The sequence below is a fragment of the Myxocyprinus asiaticus genome, chromosome 16 (assembly GCF_019703515.2).
Source record: "Myxocyprinus asiaticus isolate MX2 ecotype Aquarium Trade chromosome 16, UBuf_Myxa_2, whole genome shotgun sequence".
Classification (NCBI taxonomy): Eukaryota; Metazoa; Chordata; class Actinopteri; order Cypriniformes; family Catostomidae; genus Myxocyprinus; species Myxocyprinus asiaticus.
The window spans coordinates 9604688-9622947 of record NC_059359.1 but is presented as its reverse complement, the minus strand read 5'-3'; the positions used below and the strand labels follow the sequence as shown (position 1 = coordinate 9622947).

Here is an 18260-nt window from a genome sequence, read left to right as displayed (position 1 = left end):
ATGAAAGTACGCGTCCTTCATGCCTACCGCTGCGAACCAATCTTGATGCCGGACGCTCGCCAGAATGCGTTTTTGCGTCAGCATCTTGAACGGGAGTCTGTGTAAAGCCTGGTTCAGTACTCACAGGTCCAAGATTGGCCGCAACCCACCGCCTTTTTTCTGTACGATGAAGTAGGGGCTGTAAAACCCCTTCTGAATCACGTAGTCGAGTCGGACGGTCCGGATCAGCCATCGCGACGGATTGGAAAGCGCAAGCCATGCATCCAAGCTCCGCGTGAGGGGGACCAAAGGGACAATCTAGTCGGACGTACCAGCAGGTGGGGCCTCGCGGCGGGGGGGAGCTCGAGGTGCCATACCATGTCGTGGCCGTGCTGAGTCTAAGGACATCGAAGCACTTACCTGCATCCTTGTGACCACCCCCGGAATAGCCTGGGATGGGAGAGGAAGAGGCCTGTCCTCGCAACCCGTGGAGACTGTCACATCGGGGGTGGATCTGTGCCACAGCTGGGCACACAGGGGCGGGGAGACAGCCGCTGGAGCGCTAATCCTGCAAGGATAAAAAGGTGGACGGTGGTCATGATGACGGCCGTGCACACCGGGTATGTGACCCAGGGAACGAGGAAACCGCTCTTTTGCTGAACTGTTGGGTACCACAGCCACTTGGGCATGCGGCGAAATCAAATGAAAAGGCAACAAAAGATTCTCCTCCCGGACCTCCACCGGGGGATGGAGTGGTCTTCTTACCAGCTCCAAGGCAGTGGGTTTCGTCGACCCTGGGTCACCCATCTCAGGGGCGCTTTGAAGCCTTTCGTGGGTTCTTGGCGGCTGGCCGTGAGACGGGTGGCGTCTGCTTCCTGCGGTGGGCTCCACGCCGGGACCGGGTTGAAGGGGCGGGCTGCGGCGGAGCGGGTGCAGTCACCGCAGGGGGACGCCCTTGGCGACGAGCAGGCAGGGTGCAGGATCTTGAGCCGCGCCAGGGCAGGATATGCTGGATAGCCTCCGTCTGCTGCTTCACTGTCGAGAACTGCTGGGCAAAGTCCTTGATGGTGTCGCCGAATAGGCCAGCCTGGGAGATGGGGGCAGCAAGGAACCGTGTCTTGTCGGCCTCACCCATCTCGACCAGGTTGAGCCAAAGGTGGTGCTCCTGGACCACTAATGTGGAAATCGCCCGCCCGAGAGACCGCACCGTGACCTTTGTCGTCCGGAGAGCAAGGTCGGTCCCCGAGCGCAGTTCCTGCATCAGATCTGGGGCGGAACTACCCTTGTGCAGTTCTTTTAGCGCCTTGGCTTGGTGGACCTGCAGGAGAGCCATGGCGTGCAGGGCAGAGGCGGCTTGTCCAGTAGCACTGTAGGCTTTGGCCGTCAGGGATGACGTGAACCTACAGGCCTTGGACGGGAGCTTTGCGCGTCCACGCCAGGTGGCAGCGCTCTGCGGGCATAGGTGAACCGCGAGCGCCTTATTCACCGGGGGAATTGCTGTATAGCCCGTGGCCACCCCGCCATTGAGGGTAGTGAGGGCGGGGGAGCTGAGAAATTGGGACCGGGCAGTAAAAGGTGCCTCCCATGATTTTGTCAGCTCCTTGTGCACTTCCGGGAAGAAAGGCACTGGAGTGGGGCGTGGCTGCTTTGAGCGGCGCCGCGAGCCCAAGAACCATTCATCAAGCCGCGAGGGTTCGGGGGAGAGCGGAGGGTTCCACTCTAGCCCAACGCTCGCGGCCGCCCGGGAAAGCATGTCCATCATTTCCGCATCAGCCTGTGACTGGGTAATCGTCCCCGAAGGGGGGAGCCCAGCTGAGGCTTCTGCGTCCGACTGGACAAGTCCGTTCTCTGATGCTGCGCTCGAGAGCTCATCAGCTTCGCGGGCTCCAAACAAGAGGACGAACTCGCCGTGAGACGAGCCGGCAGACTCATCCGGAAGCCCGATCAGGGCAGACGAGCGTGCTGGGGAATGGAAGGTCCGTTGGGGGATACCCGGCGGAGGCGGTCCCATTGGGGTCCCCAAATCGCCCCCAGTGCTAGCCGTGCTTGCTTCATACCCGTAGGTAGAAGGACCGAGGAGGGGAGCTGCTGGGGTTCTTACGAAAGCAAGCTGCGATCGCAACGTTGCCATGGTCATGTTCTCGCAGTGAGTACATGAACCATCCACGAACGCTGTCTCCATGTGGGTCGTGCCCAGACACGAAAGACAGCGATCGTGACCATCTGAAGTTGAGAGGTAATGACCGCAATCAGGAATAACACACAAATGGAAAAGCATCTTTAAAAAGATACATCTTTAAAAAGACGTTCAGTGTGTGCCGCTCTTTTAGAGAAATATACTCTTTTAGGAAAATATACTCTCTTTTTTCTGCTGAAGTGCCCAGGGGCGTTAACTGCAGTGCACCAGAGCAGAGGAGGGAGAAGCCGCTGAAATGCGCCGTCAGATCCAGCAGAGGTGAATGAACAGTCAGCTCAGTAAACATCGACTATTCGGCAAAAAAGAAAATCTGAATGAGTGGTTGCACGCCAGCTCCTTTTATAACCGTATGTCCAGGGGAGTGGCTCGCCAATTTTCATTGGCCTTTTATCAAAGACCAGAGGTGTCTCGGGCTCCCAAGAGTGACCCCTAGTGTCACTACATCGACACAACGTTGAGTGAGTGACAGATAGAGAACAGCGAGATTTTAAGTGAATTAATTGTGTGAAGTGTACCTGAATTCATCTGTTGTATATTGTTGAGTTTAAAGTCAACATGAAATGGCATTCGCAACCAGTTTTACTTCCGGAATGTGACATATTTACAATTGAAACTGGATATTTAATAAGAAAAGAATGTGGGATGAAAATAAATTGGGAAAGAAAAAGAGAAAAAGTGAGAAAGTGTATCGGTGGATCCCTATAGATTCTATAATGTATACTGTAACAGGTGGTTGGAGAAGAGGTGTAAAAAAATAAAAAAGGAGAGTTGGTGTAAAAGGAAAGTTGTCTCAGAGGCTGAGCAAGTAATTATATTTTGATGAAAGATTATGATTTTTTTTTTCTTCAATAATGGCCACCAATAATTCGTATACAATCAGCCCAGGAACAAGTGTTAAAGGGAAAGTTCATCTAAAAATATAAATTCTCTCATCATTTACTCATCCTCATGCCATCCCAGATGTGCTTGACTTTCTTTGTTCTGCAGAACTCAAATGAAGATTTTAGAAGAATAATTCAGCTCTGTAGGTCCATACAATGCAAATGAATGGTGACCAAAATTCTGAAGCTCCAAAAAGCACATAAAGGCAACATAAAGGTAATCCATAAAACACAAGTGGTGTTCTTCACGTCTTCAGAAGCGATCCAATCAATTTTGGGTGAGAACAGACTTAAATATAACTCCTTTTTCACTGTACATCTTGCATTGCAGTCTCTAGGCACGATCATGATTTCAAGCTTGATTACACTTCCTAGTGCCTAATGCATGCGCAGAGCGCTAGATGGCACTAGAAAGTGTAATCGAGCTTGAAACCATGATCGCCAAGGAGACTGCAGATGTCAAGATTTGTAGTGAAAATCGATTAGATCGCTTAAGAAGACATGAATTGAACCACTGGAGCCTTATGGATGACCTTTGTGCTGCCTTTATGTGCTTTTTTGAGCTTCAAAGTTACGGCCACCATTCACTTGCATTGAATGGACCTACAGAGCTGGGATATTCTTCTAAAAATCTTTGTTTGTGTTCTGCAGAAGACAGAAAGTCATACACATCTGGGATGGCATGAGGGTGAGTAAATGAGAGTGAACTATTGCTTTAAGAAAGTACATATGGTCAATTCTGATTTCATGTGTACTTTGGTGTGACAGGTGGTTTGTGAGACTCTGGATTCTGAAGCTGAGAGTGAGACATATGGACTGTCTGGATTTTACTCAATCCCTAAAAATCTAGGCACAATTCAAGGACTGTTTTTTGGAATGATCCAGTTTGCATTTTATATTTGTCAGTTATTTAAAAGGAGCCAAGGGAAATAGCAGTAAGATAAGTTTAAGCAGTAAGTTTGGGACACCCACCTGGAATGCATGAGTATTAGGCTTTTCAACTCTTGCAAAGCTTTGCCAGAGCAAAGGTGTAAACTGATGCAGAATTCAGGGTACTAAACAGGTATCAAAAAGCCATGCACAATATCAAGAAAAGCAAGAGATAAATGAGTGAGTGCAAGAAAGCAATTGGCCAGGAAGAAGCACAAGCTAGGAAAACACAGGAACAAGGACTTTAGTGTTAAAAAGGTTTATTTCAACAACTGTCAGAATTTTTTCTGTTTGTAGTTTATATTCCCAAAAAAGTACAAAATAAAACAAGTACATCAAAGGATTAGAAATCACATCAAAACAAAGACACATTGTGTTTTTTTTTCTTAATATCAATCTAAGCATTTTTTTCCCATATGTTTTACACATACTCACTGAATTAGTCAGACAAACATCAACACCTCTCAGTAGCTTTATCTTTAATGACAATGTTTTATATTTTAAACCCCAAATATGTTTTATTTTTTTTTATTTTTTACAATATATACCAACGCATGCCATAATTCAGTTAGGCAGGGGTAGGTGTATGTGAATATATAAGGGCTAGGTCAGGGGTAGGTTGACTACAGGGCAAAAAGACTGCAACAAGGGGCGGGGCGGGAGGCAGAGACTGAGTGGGGGTGAGGGGTGGGTTTTCAAATTTTCTGTCATGTGTTGATGGTGTGTGGTTGAAGTGGCTGCTTGTAGCGTCTGTTGATCGATGCTTTAAATGATCATGGACGTGGTTGCGTGGGGTGTATTTTCTGCTGTTCTACATCATGTTGTTCTGTAGCGAGTTTACCTCCGAGGAGTTCTCCTCGCCCAGCACCTTATGGTTCTCGTGCTTAGGGGTGAGTGAGTTCTGGATGTTCAGCGACTCGTCCTCTTTGGGTGGGGGGGCCTTCACGGGGTCCTCCAGCTTGTTCTGGGCATTAGGATCATCCTGAGAAATAATAGGCCAGTGTTAGCCTCATGAAACATTATTGCTAATTACATTATAAATGCTCCTTTGGTTTCAATTAAGAACAAAAATATCTGCAAGTAATTTTAATTATTTATTTATATATATATATTTTTTTTAGAAATGTGTCATTTTGCAATTGTAATGTTTCAATGATGAATAAGGTTGTGCAAGGTGATAAAAATGAGAAATCTTTTAAAAAAATCTACTTTAAAATTAGTCCACTTTGTAGAAATGTAATCTTTGTGTCCAATTTGGTTTCATAAATAAAAAATAAATAAAATAAAAATAAAAACATTTATAGCATTTTCTACCAAAAAGAAAAAAAAAAAAAATTTTAGGACTTTAAAAATATCATGTGGTGTGACCATCACGAAAAAGGTATTGAAATACTTTTCTTTCACCTTCAATACATGAGAGTGTACACAACTTAATCATTAGTTTAAAAAAGTTTTTAAACAAAATTTTCAAGGTACAAAATATTTTTTGCAAATATAATGATTTTTGATTAACGAATACCAAAATGTTTTCTCTGGGTTACTCCATATGACCGGAACAAAATTTGCATTTTGTAAAAATGTCACACACAGTCATGAGGATTAAAATGGGTCCTGTCTGTGTTATTTTTTTATTTATTTTTTTGTCACATGACAACACAACGGAAATGTGTTGGCTACCCCAAATTACTTTTGGGTCAAAAAATATTTTTTCTTTGAAGTTTTTCCAAATATTAATAATTAAATTTTTTAAAGAAATTATAATAAAATATTATTCTGCATTACTCATGCCAACCTTTTTTTATTATTATAATACATTTATAATTAGCTTATAATTATTAATTATATAATCAGCTTTTAATTAATTTTTTTTTACACCACATGACATTTTTTACTTTAAGCCCCAGAAAAATATAAAAATGACTGTGAACTCATTAACTGTAAAATATTTTCATCATAGAAAGGTGTATTCAAGTAAAAAATGTTAATAACTTAATAGATACAGACAAAATAAATAAATAAATAAATAGTGTCACATCATTGACCTAAATAAAACCTAAACTATAAATATATATATATATATATATACATATCTGCCAGGAAAAAACACCCCAAAACCTAAAATTTACTGTTACCTCAGGATTGCACTATGCAATGTGCATTCAAAAAATATTTTTTAGATACATTCTAGTATAAAAACCAGAAGCAAAATATAATACTTGTCCTCCAGTTCTGCAAAGAGTGAACCATTGTAATTGTTTTCATACAAATGTAAATTTAAATAATAAAATACATTTGTATTGTAGTAGAAATTATAACCACAACACTTTAGCATCACATCCAAATATTTGGAGTGTGACAGCACTGCAGGAAAGATCTTGAAGCACATATATCGATTGATTTCAGTCTATGTTAAATCAATAGCTGAGGCTATTTTCTCCTTTGGGCAGAGCAGAGGCTGTATGGTCCACACGTATCGATACACATGCATACATGCAAACCCATAAAGCTCATACAACCTCATCCCGCACTCCTGTGCCATCAGTGAACAGGAGAAGCCATGGACTGAAACAAGAGCTTTGGCAAGATGAGCTCATCTGCTATATCAATTTAGTTTAGCACTCTCTCTGTGGAATAACCATTCAGCGGCTTTTAATTAGTGCAGTAATTGAAAAAATACATAAGAAGACATCCTTTGATCATCTTAAAGGAATATTCCAGGTTAAATACAAGTTTTGTCACATCCTGGTATCCTTGCCTGGATATCATGTGAAAGTTCATGTGTTTACTTGATCATGACATGAGTTGAAAGATTAAATATAACTATACACAGTCAAGCCTGGCATGACAGAATTTGTGAGAGCTTTCTGGCTTTTCAGTTTCCTAAGTAGACTTGGATTAAGGCACGAATGTGTTTTGTTTCCAACTCAACAGAGACAACTATTGAAGATTTACCCATTCTGCGATGACTTAGATTGTAACTTCGGGCAGGACGTGGGGATACGCCACCTCCATGGTCACGGGATAGGGGGCATCTTTTCTTCCGTCGGCATGAAACTGGAAAATTAGCTTTTTAAGTGTGGTTGGTGGGGAGAGGGTCGGGAAGATTATACTGCTCTTGAGACTTTTCAAGAGATTTAAGAGTGATATCAAGAGGGCCATGATGTAGATGACTGATGAATTGTGTGTTCTTTGCATCCTTCCTGTCAACATGGGCTACACTAATGATGAGAAATAGGATAATGCTGTTCTCAACTATTGTTCTCAACTATTGTTCACTCTGAATGTGTTTTTTGTGTTTTTCATTTACGAGCTTAAAGAAATACTGGAAAATTGAAATGGAAAATTCTGTCATCATTTATTCACCCTCAGGTTGTTCCAAACCCAAAAGGAGACAATAATGTCGCCATCACAGATTTTCATACAATAGCAGTTGATAGTTACTTACTTTAAGGCAATGTCCACACTATGTTTTTATTTTTAAAATTTTGCTATTCATGTATGGCTCTCATCCACACTGGAAAGGCATTATCCTCCACCGAAAACGCTCTCCATTACCGCATATTTTGGAAAATGATGGCATTGGGAAATGGCAAACAGTTCTCAAACGAAAATGGATTAGTGGCCTAAAGCTTAAAAAAGCACCCAAAATGTCAAAAGTAGACCATGCAACTAGTGAGTCATTTTCCCAAGTTTACTGAAGGCACATGACAAAGACACTTTGTAAGACGAACAGAGAGAAATTTAAAGGGATAGTTCACCCAAAAATGAAAATTCTCCCATCATTTACTCACCCTCATACCATCCCAGATGTGTATGACTTCCTTTCTTCTGCAGAACACAAATGAAGATTTAGAAGAATATCTTGGCTCTGTTGGTCTTTACAATGCAAGTGAATGGTGACCAGACCTTTAAAGCTCCAAAAAGCATATAAAAGCAGCATAAATGTTATCCATATGACTCCAGTGGTGAAATCCATGTCTTAAGAAGCGATATGATATGTGTGAGTGAAAAACAGATCAATATTTAAGTCCTTTTTTAGTATAAATCTCCACTTTCACTTTCAAAATGTAAAATAATGTGAAAAATTTATACTAAAAAAAGGCTTTAATATTGATCTCTTTTTCCCCCACACCTACCATACCTCTTCTGAAGATATACAGTTGAAGTCAGAAGTTTACATACACTTAGGTTGAAATAATTAAAACGTAATTTTTGGCAAGTCGTTTAGGACATCTACTTTGTGGATGACACAAGTCATTTTTCCAACAATTGTTTACAGACAGATTGTTTCACTTTTAATTGCCTATATCACAATTCCAGTGGGTCAGAAGTTTACATACACTAAGTTAACTGTGCCTTTAAGCAGCTTGGAAAATTCCAGAAAATGATGTGAAGCCTTTAGGCGATTAGCTAATTAGCTTCTGATAGGCTAATTGGAGTTAATTGGAGGTGTATCTGTGGATGTATTTTAAAGCCTACCTTCAAACTCAGTGTCTCTTTTCTTGACATCATTGAAAAATCAAAAGAAATCAGCCAAGAACTCAGAAAAAAAATGGTGGACCTCCACAAGTCTGGTTCATCCTTGGGAGCAATTTCCAAATGCCTGAAGGTACCATGTTCAACTGTACAAACAATAATACGCAAGTATAAACACCATGGGACCATGCAGCCATCATACCGCACAGGAAGGAGACTCATTCTGTCTCCTAGAGATGAATGTAGTTTGGTGCGAAAAGTGCAAATCAATCCCAGAACAACAGCAAAGGACCTTGTGAAGATGCTGCAGTAAACAGGTAGACAAGTATCTATATCCACAGTAAAACGGGTCCTATATTGTAAAAACCTGAAAGGCTGCTCAGCAAGAAAGAAGCCACTGCTCCAAAACTGCCATAAAAAAGCCATCCAGTTTGCAAGTGCAGATGGGGACAAAGATCTTACTTTTTGGAGAAATGTCCTCTGGTCTGGTGAAACAAAAATTGAACTGTTTGGCCATAATGACCATCGTTATGTTTGGAGGAAAAAGGGTGAGGCTTGCAAGCCGAAGAACGCCATCCCATCCGTGAAGCATGGGGGTGGCAGCAACATGTTGTGGGGGTGCATTGAAGCAACATCTCAAGAAATCAGCCAGGAAGTTAAAGCTCGGTCTCAAATGGGTCTTCCAAATGGGCAATGACCCCAAGCATACCTCAAAAGTTGTGGCAAAATGGCTTAGAGACAACAAAGTCAAGGTATTGGAGTGGCCATCACAAAGCCCTGACCTCAATCCGATTGAAAATTTGTGGGCAGAACTGAAAAAGCGTGTACAAGCAAGGAGGCCTACAAACCTGACTCAGTTACACCAGTTCTGTCTGGAGGAATGGGCCAAAATTCCAGCAACTTATTGTGAGAAGCTTGTAGAAGGCTTCCCAAAACGTTTGACCCAAGTTAAACAATTTAAAGGCAATGCCACCAAATACTAACAAAGTGTATGTAAACTTCTGACCCACTGGGAATGTGATGAAAGAAATAAAAGCTGAAATAAATAATTCTCTCTATTATTCTGACATTTCACTTTCTTAAAATAGTGATCCTAACTGACCTAAGACGTTCTACGATTAAATGTCAGGAATTGTTTAAATGTATTTTGCTAAGGTTTATGTAGACCTCTGACTTCAACTGTAGATTTAACCAGTGGAGTCTTATGGATTACTTTTAAGAGGCCTTTTCTGAAGTGATTTTTGGAGTTTCAAAGGTCTAGTCACCATTCACTTGCATTGTAAAACAGCTGAGATATTCTTCTAAAAAGTTTTGTTTCTGTTCAGAAGAAGAAAGTCACACATCTGGGATGGCATGAGGGTGAGTAAAAAATGAGAAAATTTTCAATTTTGGGTGAACTATCCCTTTAAGTCGTTATTCACTCTCAAGTCAAAGTGATCATATGCCTTAAGAAGATTTGGAAAATGAGTCAAGAGACGCATGGACTACTTTCAAAAAAAATTTTTTTTTACACTTTCAACTGCCATTACTGTATATTAAAATCAGCAATCGCAAAATTCTTTAAAATATATCCTTTTGTGTTCTGTAGAAGAAAGAAAGTCATATAGGTTTGGACGATATGAGAGTGAGTAAATGATGACAGAATTTTCATTTCTGAGTAAAATATCCCTTTAATTAGTCAATTCCTGTGAAGAGACTGCTTGTGACAATAGGTAATGGCCAATCAGGACAAGTCATAATGTTAACAATTTCTTCTTACTTTTGAAGTTCATGGATGCTGTCTAGGTTAGCAGCTTAATAGGTTTTGGAGCTACTGAGTACACCTTTCTAATGGCATATTATTTAATTATGTATTCTCTACCTAATGTAAGTTTCTGTTGCTGTATACTACAAATTGTTGTGGAAGGACACTAAGAAGATGAGACAGGGACATGACACTGTGGAATAAGACACCCCACATATAAAAGGTTTCAGAATTTGGACAGGCGCAACATAGGGCACAATGGAAAATAAAAATAGGCAGGTCCACAGTCATGAACAAAGAATTTTTTTTTATTCTGTACATTTCGGATTTGGAAAGTGCTGAGGACAGAGGTTAAAACTGCAGAGATTGGGTGGACAATTATTTGGTGTACTAGCATGGTCCATGTCTTGTCTTCTAAAGCCACATAAAAATCACACAGGGAAGAATATTCAGCTACCACTTTGCTTTCGGCTCCAGTTTACATATGGTCTATTTCATTCTAAAACATCTGTCAAGCTATAGACCCTGCGGGTTTAGGTCTATGTGTGTGAAAAGAGAGAGGGAAAGAGAGAGAGAGAGAGAGAGAGAGAGAGTGTTGGCAGCTATCCAGAGCTGGACTTTTTTACTCGAGCGGATATCGATCGGTGGAACAGCAGCAGCTCTTGGCTGATGGTAATAAAGAGGCCTGACTGTCTACCCCCCCCCCCCTTGTCTTGAGAGATTCCTCTTGTTTCATGGCACGCATTTCATTTGCAGAAGTTTTCTCTTTGTGATGATGAGCTCCCTCCGTGCGGGCGGATGAGACAATCAATTTTCAGTGTCCTGTATTGTCTGAAGGTCATGGAGTGTTTGAAAGAATTTTGAGGATCTATCTCATTCTTGATCTAACACCGGTGTATTAGATTTCTGGGAAGGATATTTGAGACAGTATACTCTCACTGAACTGAATTTCAATAATGGACTATTATTATATTAAAATCAGCCTGATCTCATGAAAATTACATGACTATGGTGACATTTAGAATATATTTGATATTATGTGGTTTCATTACACGCAACAGTTCCGAAGTGAAATATCCACTGTGTGGCACTTAAAGCGAGATACATGTGAGTTTTTTTTTTTTTTTTTAAGGTTAATGCTCTATTGAGTTTTAAATCAACAAAACTGACCTCCCTACCCTTAAACTTAAACCTTTAACCTAAACCTAACCAACAGTGTCATAAAATCAAATGTGTGAATAAAAACGCAATTGATGTAGCAAACACGTCATTTTGTGGTGCTTCTATGAGACTTTTGGCTCACGTGTCGACTCGCATGTTCTTCTGGATTTGTACCCCGGTCCTCTGAGTGCAATGCTCTATCAGTCAAGCTACTGCACAGTTTGATCACACTCAAACAAGATTGTAAATGTAGTTGATTATGTAATGCACACGTTAAAATAAATCACCTTACAAGTCATGCGCTATGGTAAAAGTGTTTTGATGTCATAAGATAGCACTGTGTGAGGAACAGGGCAAGAAGTAAGTGTTTATGTGATTAATCTGCCGTTTTTACACATGATTTCTGTGAAAGGGATAAAAGACATTTTGGTTTCAGGGTCTCTAGGTTTTATTTCACCAGGAAACTGCCACGATACGTTCACCGCGCCATGTAAAAGTTACTTTGCAAAAATGTAGGTATAGTCACGTGTTTCTCTGAGACCAGATTGGTTAAAATGTCATAGTAATTTATAATCTTTTATTGTTAGCAGAAAAATTGTTGTCTCCTTTATTTTAAAGGAATAGTTCACCCAAAAATTCTTGTCATCATTTACTCACTCTCATGTCACTTCAAACCCTATGAATTTATGTGATTATATGTCTAATCTTTTTCTCAGCTGTAGCTTTTTACATACAGAGAAGTTCATTTCAGTCTATTTTTCACACAAAGACACAGTATCTTGATAAACTTAAGAAGACTTGTAATATACCACATGAGTCGTACAGACTACTTTTATGATACGTTGTGGTGCTTTGTTGTCATTTATGGAGCTTATCAACCCCCATTCACCTTCACTGAATGAAGAAGATTGGGCATTCTACAAAATAACTCCTTTAATGTTCCATGGAAGAATGAAAGTCATATGGATTTGGAATAACATGGGGTTGAGTAAATGATGATAGACCTTTTATTTTGGGGGGAACTATCTTTTTAATACGTATTTGGACCATGATGTAGCAAGATCAGTTTAGTTTGGTTTCCTGGTGATGATGATAAAAGGGAACACCAGGATTGGTCACGACAGTTTTGAGAGGATCACTGACAGGATAACAGCACAATAAAGGGACATTTGCTGTACCTTTTGGTGGAGCTGTGGGGTTATAAATCTTACCTCACAGTCGGGCTCCTCTTTGGTCTTACACTCCCAGGTGTATCTGCTCATGGTTTTCTGAGGGTGGGGGCATGGAGAGGATTATATACCTCAGAGATATCATTTTCATTCAGAACCAGTAAGAGATAAGACAGAAGGAGACAGAAGGAGACAATGAAAGAGAGAGATAGACAGTGGGACAGGGAGAGGGCCTTTTGCATAAGATCCTTCAGTGGTGAGAAGTGTTCCCACCCAAGAGCCACTTATCATGAGCTTTTGCTTTTTTTTAAGTATCAGTGTTGTGGGATGTCTGATCTAGGGTCCTTTAAGGCCTTTAGGTTTTGACCTCTGAGGCAAAAAATATGTATGTCCAAAGCCGTATGTTGTTATTTTCTGTGAATAATGACTTAAATTGACTTAAATTCTGGTCTGTTCTTCACACAAAGCTATCAAGTGACTTAAAGGAATGGTTCACCCCAAAATGAACATTTTCTCATTTACTCACCCTCATGCCATCCCAGATGTGTATGACTTTCTTTCTTCTGAATATCTCAGCTCTGTAGGTCCATTCAATGCAAGTCAACAGGGTCCAAAACCTTGAAGCTCAAAAAGCATATAAAGGCAGCATTAAAATAATCGATCCAAACAGATTAATATTCAAGTCCTTTTTTTTTTTTTTTTTACTATACATCTCCACTTTAAAACAGCCCTCCTAAGCGCTCTTCTCTCCTAAGAGTTATTTTTCTTTGGTTTTTGGCGATTCACATTCTTTGTGTATATCTCCATCTACTGGGTAGGGAGGAGAATTTATAATAAAAAAAGGATTTAAATATTGATCTGTTTTTCACCCACACCTATCAAATTGCTTCTGAAGACATGGATTAACCACTGGAGTCGTATGGATTACTTTCATGCTACCTTTATATGCTTTTTTGAGCTTCAAAGTTTTGGATCCTGTTGCCTTGCATTTTGTGGACCTACAGAGCTGAGGTATTCTTCTAAAAAGTTTTTTTGTGTTCTGCACAAGAAAGAAAGTCATACACATCTGAAATTACATGAGGGTGAGTAAATGAGAGGATTTTCACTTTTGAGTGAACCATCCCTTTAAGAAGATTTAAACTTAGAAGACTTTAGAAGAATATACTTTTATTTTTGTCTTTTTTTTAAAGTCACTGTGAATTGTCCTTGTATAACAAAAAGCTTAATGAAGATTCTTAAGAATTTCTCCTTTTGTGTTCCACAGAATAAATAACAGCATATGGGTTTGGAGCCACATGAGGGTGAGTAAGTAAAGACAGAATTAGAATTTTCGGGTGAACTATTCTTTCACAATGTGCTCTGAATTGCACTTTAAATATAGTTTAATCAATATTCCCAACAAAAGGTCTTGAGCTCAGGTCCTGAAGAAATGAATTCATGTCCCCCATGGAATTGTTTAAAAAAACGAGAGGAAAAAACCATTAATAAACAGTTGATATATGATGAGTGTTTTTGTTTTAATTTGATCTATTTGATGGGTCCTCGATGAAGTTGAGGGCAGTTAACTGGGAATTAGTATCTGAAAGGATGGTTATGTTCATTTAATGGAGATGTTGTACATATTGAAAGTTTCTGATGCTGATTTTAATAAGCAGTTCATATGCTGGACTGCAGTGGATTTAATTTGACATAGGGACTCAAATCATATATAGTTAAAGCTGAGAGAAATGTAAAAGTATAATTGTATTTTCTGAAACTACACCAAAATAATTGTGATACAACAAGAGAGATGTGTTATGGTTATCCCACAGAAGAGAATGACGCTCATGTTAGATCTACGTCTACCCATGCTGCAGACATGTTAGCCAAGTGTTATGCCACCTACAGGTAGCAGTGAGATGTTGCATCTCAGATGTTTATCCTTTTATTCTCAACACTTCATTTGGTTGGTTGGTGAGATTTGTCACTGGAAGATCGCCCACTCACCCTCTCATCTTTGTGAACCAGGATAAACGAGTGAAACAACAGACAGGTATATTAATACGATGCAGTGGACAAGCAGCAGGAAATCACGTGACCACTAGCAGGTCCACGTGAACAGTCAGACATGCAGCGTTGCAGAGTATAGAGAAAGGGAGCAGGTTTAGGGGTAGGAGGGTAGGTGTGGGCGGGCTCTCTCAGCGAAGTCCAAGGTCTGCAATCAGGGCACATTGCCGGAACATTAAGAGAGGTGCAAATAACATTACACAACACAATAATTACCCTGCCTTATAGCTTGCCACTTGTTCTAAATGTGCAAAATAAATACTCTGCATGTGTGTATGAGTGTGCTAGAGCTGTTCGATATAGCTAAAAGAATTATATCTTGAATCATCATAGAAGCAGGTCAAGTGTTAACTATCACGAAAACTGGTGCTATTTTAGTGCATTTCTATCTTTATACTGTGGAAGGCTTTCTTTGTAAAATGTTAATAAAGAACTACATTGTTACATTTTTGTTTTTGTTTTCTTACCCAAAAAAGGAAATAAATGCATTTTGACAAGAAAAGAAGAATATATAGAGCCAAATTTCAGCACTTTTAAAATCTGATTAATCGCGATTAACTATGAAAAATTATAATTATAAAAATAATGCACTACTTTTTTATATTAAATATTCTAAATGGCCACATAAAAATGTTTTAAAATTATTGCAATATTCATGATGTTGCTTAATTTTATATCCGCAGCAAAATAATCGCAAATAAATAATGAATATTCGATATAGGAATTCTATATTCTTGAAATGTTTTGTCGATAACGATATACAGTATATCAAGATGTACACACTTTTATGGAATTCAAAATTGTCCTTTTTGATTTAAAACAGTCCTAAGTATTGGTGGACCTGTCATATCCATTGCAATGAAACAACTAAATCAATAAATAACTAATTGTTAAAAATAATATTTTATCTATTATATCTATTTGGTATCAAAACAAGGCTAATCTCTTTAGTTGAATATAGAATTTGCTTTGATTCAGAAGAAAATCTTGTTAAGTTTCTCTTGGAATGTAAAGTACAACTCGTATTCCCTATCATGCAGCATTTTGTTTAACCGCAATATAAATTATACACTAAACTTTTTATAAGTTCACACTTTTCTACCATTATATCGATATATAACCAGTATATCACCCACCTTTATTCGATATATTACCCAGCCCACTTATGCCTTTGCATTGATTATCAATGTCAGATCAAAAGGGCTAACTTCCCATGAGACACCACTGTTTGAAAAGTATGTCTACTGGCTAGACTATCTGCTCATCTAGATACACATCCAGGCAGATGGATGGCCGGTCGTAGAGGGGCTGACAAACAGTGATTGACTTGGGTCAGCCACACCGCCCAACTCCACCATTAATGGAGCATCAAAACTGTGGCTCAAAAAAAAAAAAAGAAAAAAAAAAGGACAGTTTTTTTCCTGTTTCCCAGTTACCCTGTTGCTATGGTTACAACTGTTGCCTCAGTAACCATGCTCCTGTCTGAGAGCAGACCTTTTCAGCAGAGAAAACGCTCCCATCTCTCTGAGCGCTGCGCACCCCCTCCCTTACCAAAAAGGTTACGCTTGGGGCCCATGCAGAGAGGGGAAGGAGAGGGGGGAAGAGAGAGACGAGAAACACGTTACCTGACAGATAATGTTATCATAGTAAGCCAAAGCACGGGCATGAGGGAGGTTAGGAGGGGTGTCGCAAAGTTTCCTTACATTTGGATGGGAGCCCTCAGCGATGGTGGACAACGAGAAATTATCATTGTGGTGCTCCGAGGAAGGACGGTACTTACTGCTGTGAGGGGGGGCGGGGGATGCGAATAAAGGGAAAAAAAGGAAGAATGATGGAATGGAGAGAGCAAAGGAATTATGAGAAAATGAGAGAAGATGTGGACAAAACCAAAAATATATAGGGATGGACAGAAAAAGGAGAGAACAGGGTAAAAAATATATTAGAATGAAGAGGTTTGAAAAGACAGCGGGGAGAGAGAAAAAGCAAGAGAGAAGAGCATTAGTGCAATTCTAAGGCAGAAGTTTAGACAAACATACACAACCTGTGATGCAACATACCAGATGATAAAATGGCGCTTTTTCCACCACATATTTCGCTGAGTAGAAAACATGTCAAATTCTTTACACATTAATCACCACAAAATGAACAAAAGCAAATGAATACAGCATCGTGGGGCCGTGTATTTGTTCATCGCCTGCTTCTGTGAAAAAATTATTGCATTACATCATCCTCCATTTCTTACTTCCTAATCAAGCATTCCATTACTTTTTCTATTCTCAAACTAGCACTGAAATATGCATTTAATAACCCAAGTGATTGGCTAATGAGAGTGGCTGGAACAGGGTAAAGAGGTAGAGGAGTTAAGCATCCACCAATGGCGCCGATTCTTCTTTTTTGGGAGCCCTTGTTTCAGATTTTTAAGGGGCAGTCACACTGGGCTTTGAGCACACACATTTTTTTCGGACAACGCAACGAACCAGGATATGATATCATGCAGGAGGACTTCTGGTGTAAGTAAATAATACATCACAAATAACAATAATATTATATTACAATTTTAAAATATATTGTCTATCATTTTCCTGCAACAATAAACTCACAGCTTTGATATATGTATCCTTTGAATTGAGCCAATCTTCTACTGGTCATGGGTCTTCTCGTTGTATGAATTCATGGGTCAGAGTTTACCATGCTTGAACTTTGGTATGCAGCGTAGTACGAAATTTCTTTGCGTGAGCTTGCGTTTCCAGTCTGTTGAAAATGTTGTCATTCACAGTTTAGTCACCATTCACTTTTATTGCATCTTGTGAATGGTGACTAAAGCGGTCATTCTGCCTCATATCTCCTTTTGCGTTGAGGGTGAGTATATGATGACGGTTTTCATGTTTGGTTGAACTATTTCTTTAAAGGGTAATCTAACCCTTAGACAATAATAGATACTGTTTTATGAGTTTATGTAGCTATATACCTAGACAAATCTAGAGATGTTTTCTACCTTTCTGTAACTCTTCTGCTCTCTTTTGCTCTTTATCTCCTCTCTCACTCTCACTGTAATAAGTCTCATCTATTCCTATAGGTGCTGCAGAGTGAATTCAAGCACATTTAGTTGCAGCAGATGGAGAGGTGGGCGTCTGATGTATTCAAGAGTCTCATTTGTAGCGCTGCTGCCTTTCCATCATCTTTCCTCCAAACATGGCCACCCTCCTCTGCAGCCTGTTATAAAACTCCCTGCCACTTGCTTTCCTCCTCTGTTTTCATCTCTTTCTCTCATCATTCTACTTGTCTTCCTTAAAGAGGGTGTGTGTTGTTTAAATCCTGGCCCTTTCTTCCACCCCCACACCCCCTTGGGTCTCACAGCTGTATGTAGGTCAGCCTGCCCCTCCTACCTCATCGCACTGCCCTACTTTCAGCTGGAGCATCCGTGACATCATGCAGTCTGACCGCTGCTAGCGCAGTACACTAATCATTAGCACGCCATCCACTCACTGCTCGATTTTAACTCCGCAGCATCCTGTTAGCGAGAAACAGCTGCAGAATCGCAATGTTAACACTTTTCAGGGAATTAAAAACACTGAAGATATTAACAATAGCTTGTTTCTGAGCCCTTTCTTCTACAGTTATTTACCATTCACTGTGCTGCTATGTTGTCTTTCTCCATTAAACACTGTATTTGATAT

General features: G+C 40.0%; 1 protein-coding gene across 13 annotated transcripts in view; it reads right to left on the bottom strand.

The window, feature by feature from the left end:
* The window catches only part of LOC127454194 (chondroitin sulfate proteoglycan 5-like), a 63862-nt gene that overhangs the window by 8518 nt on the left and 37084 nt on the right, over positions 1–18260 (bottom strand). The window contains exons 4-7 of one of the 13 annotated variants that reach the window (XM_051721235.1): positions 16287–16365; positions 12580–12636; positions 6940–7041; positions 4853–4969 (exon numbers count right to left, since the gene is read on the bottom strand). In XM_051721235.1, coding sequence (XP_051577195.1) covers positions 6955–7041; positions 12580–12636; positions 16287–16365 — 223 coding nt within the window. In that variant the 3' untranslated portion in view covers positions 4853–4969; positions 6940–6954. Of the gene's footprint in view, positions 1–4230; positions 4970–6939; positions 7042–12579; positions 12637–16043; positions 16148–16208; positions 16366–18260 lie in introns of those variants that run through there. The other 12 variants (XM_051721228.1, XM_051721229.1, XM_051721234.1 and 9 more) reach the window with 12 other exon arrangements.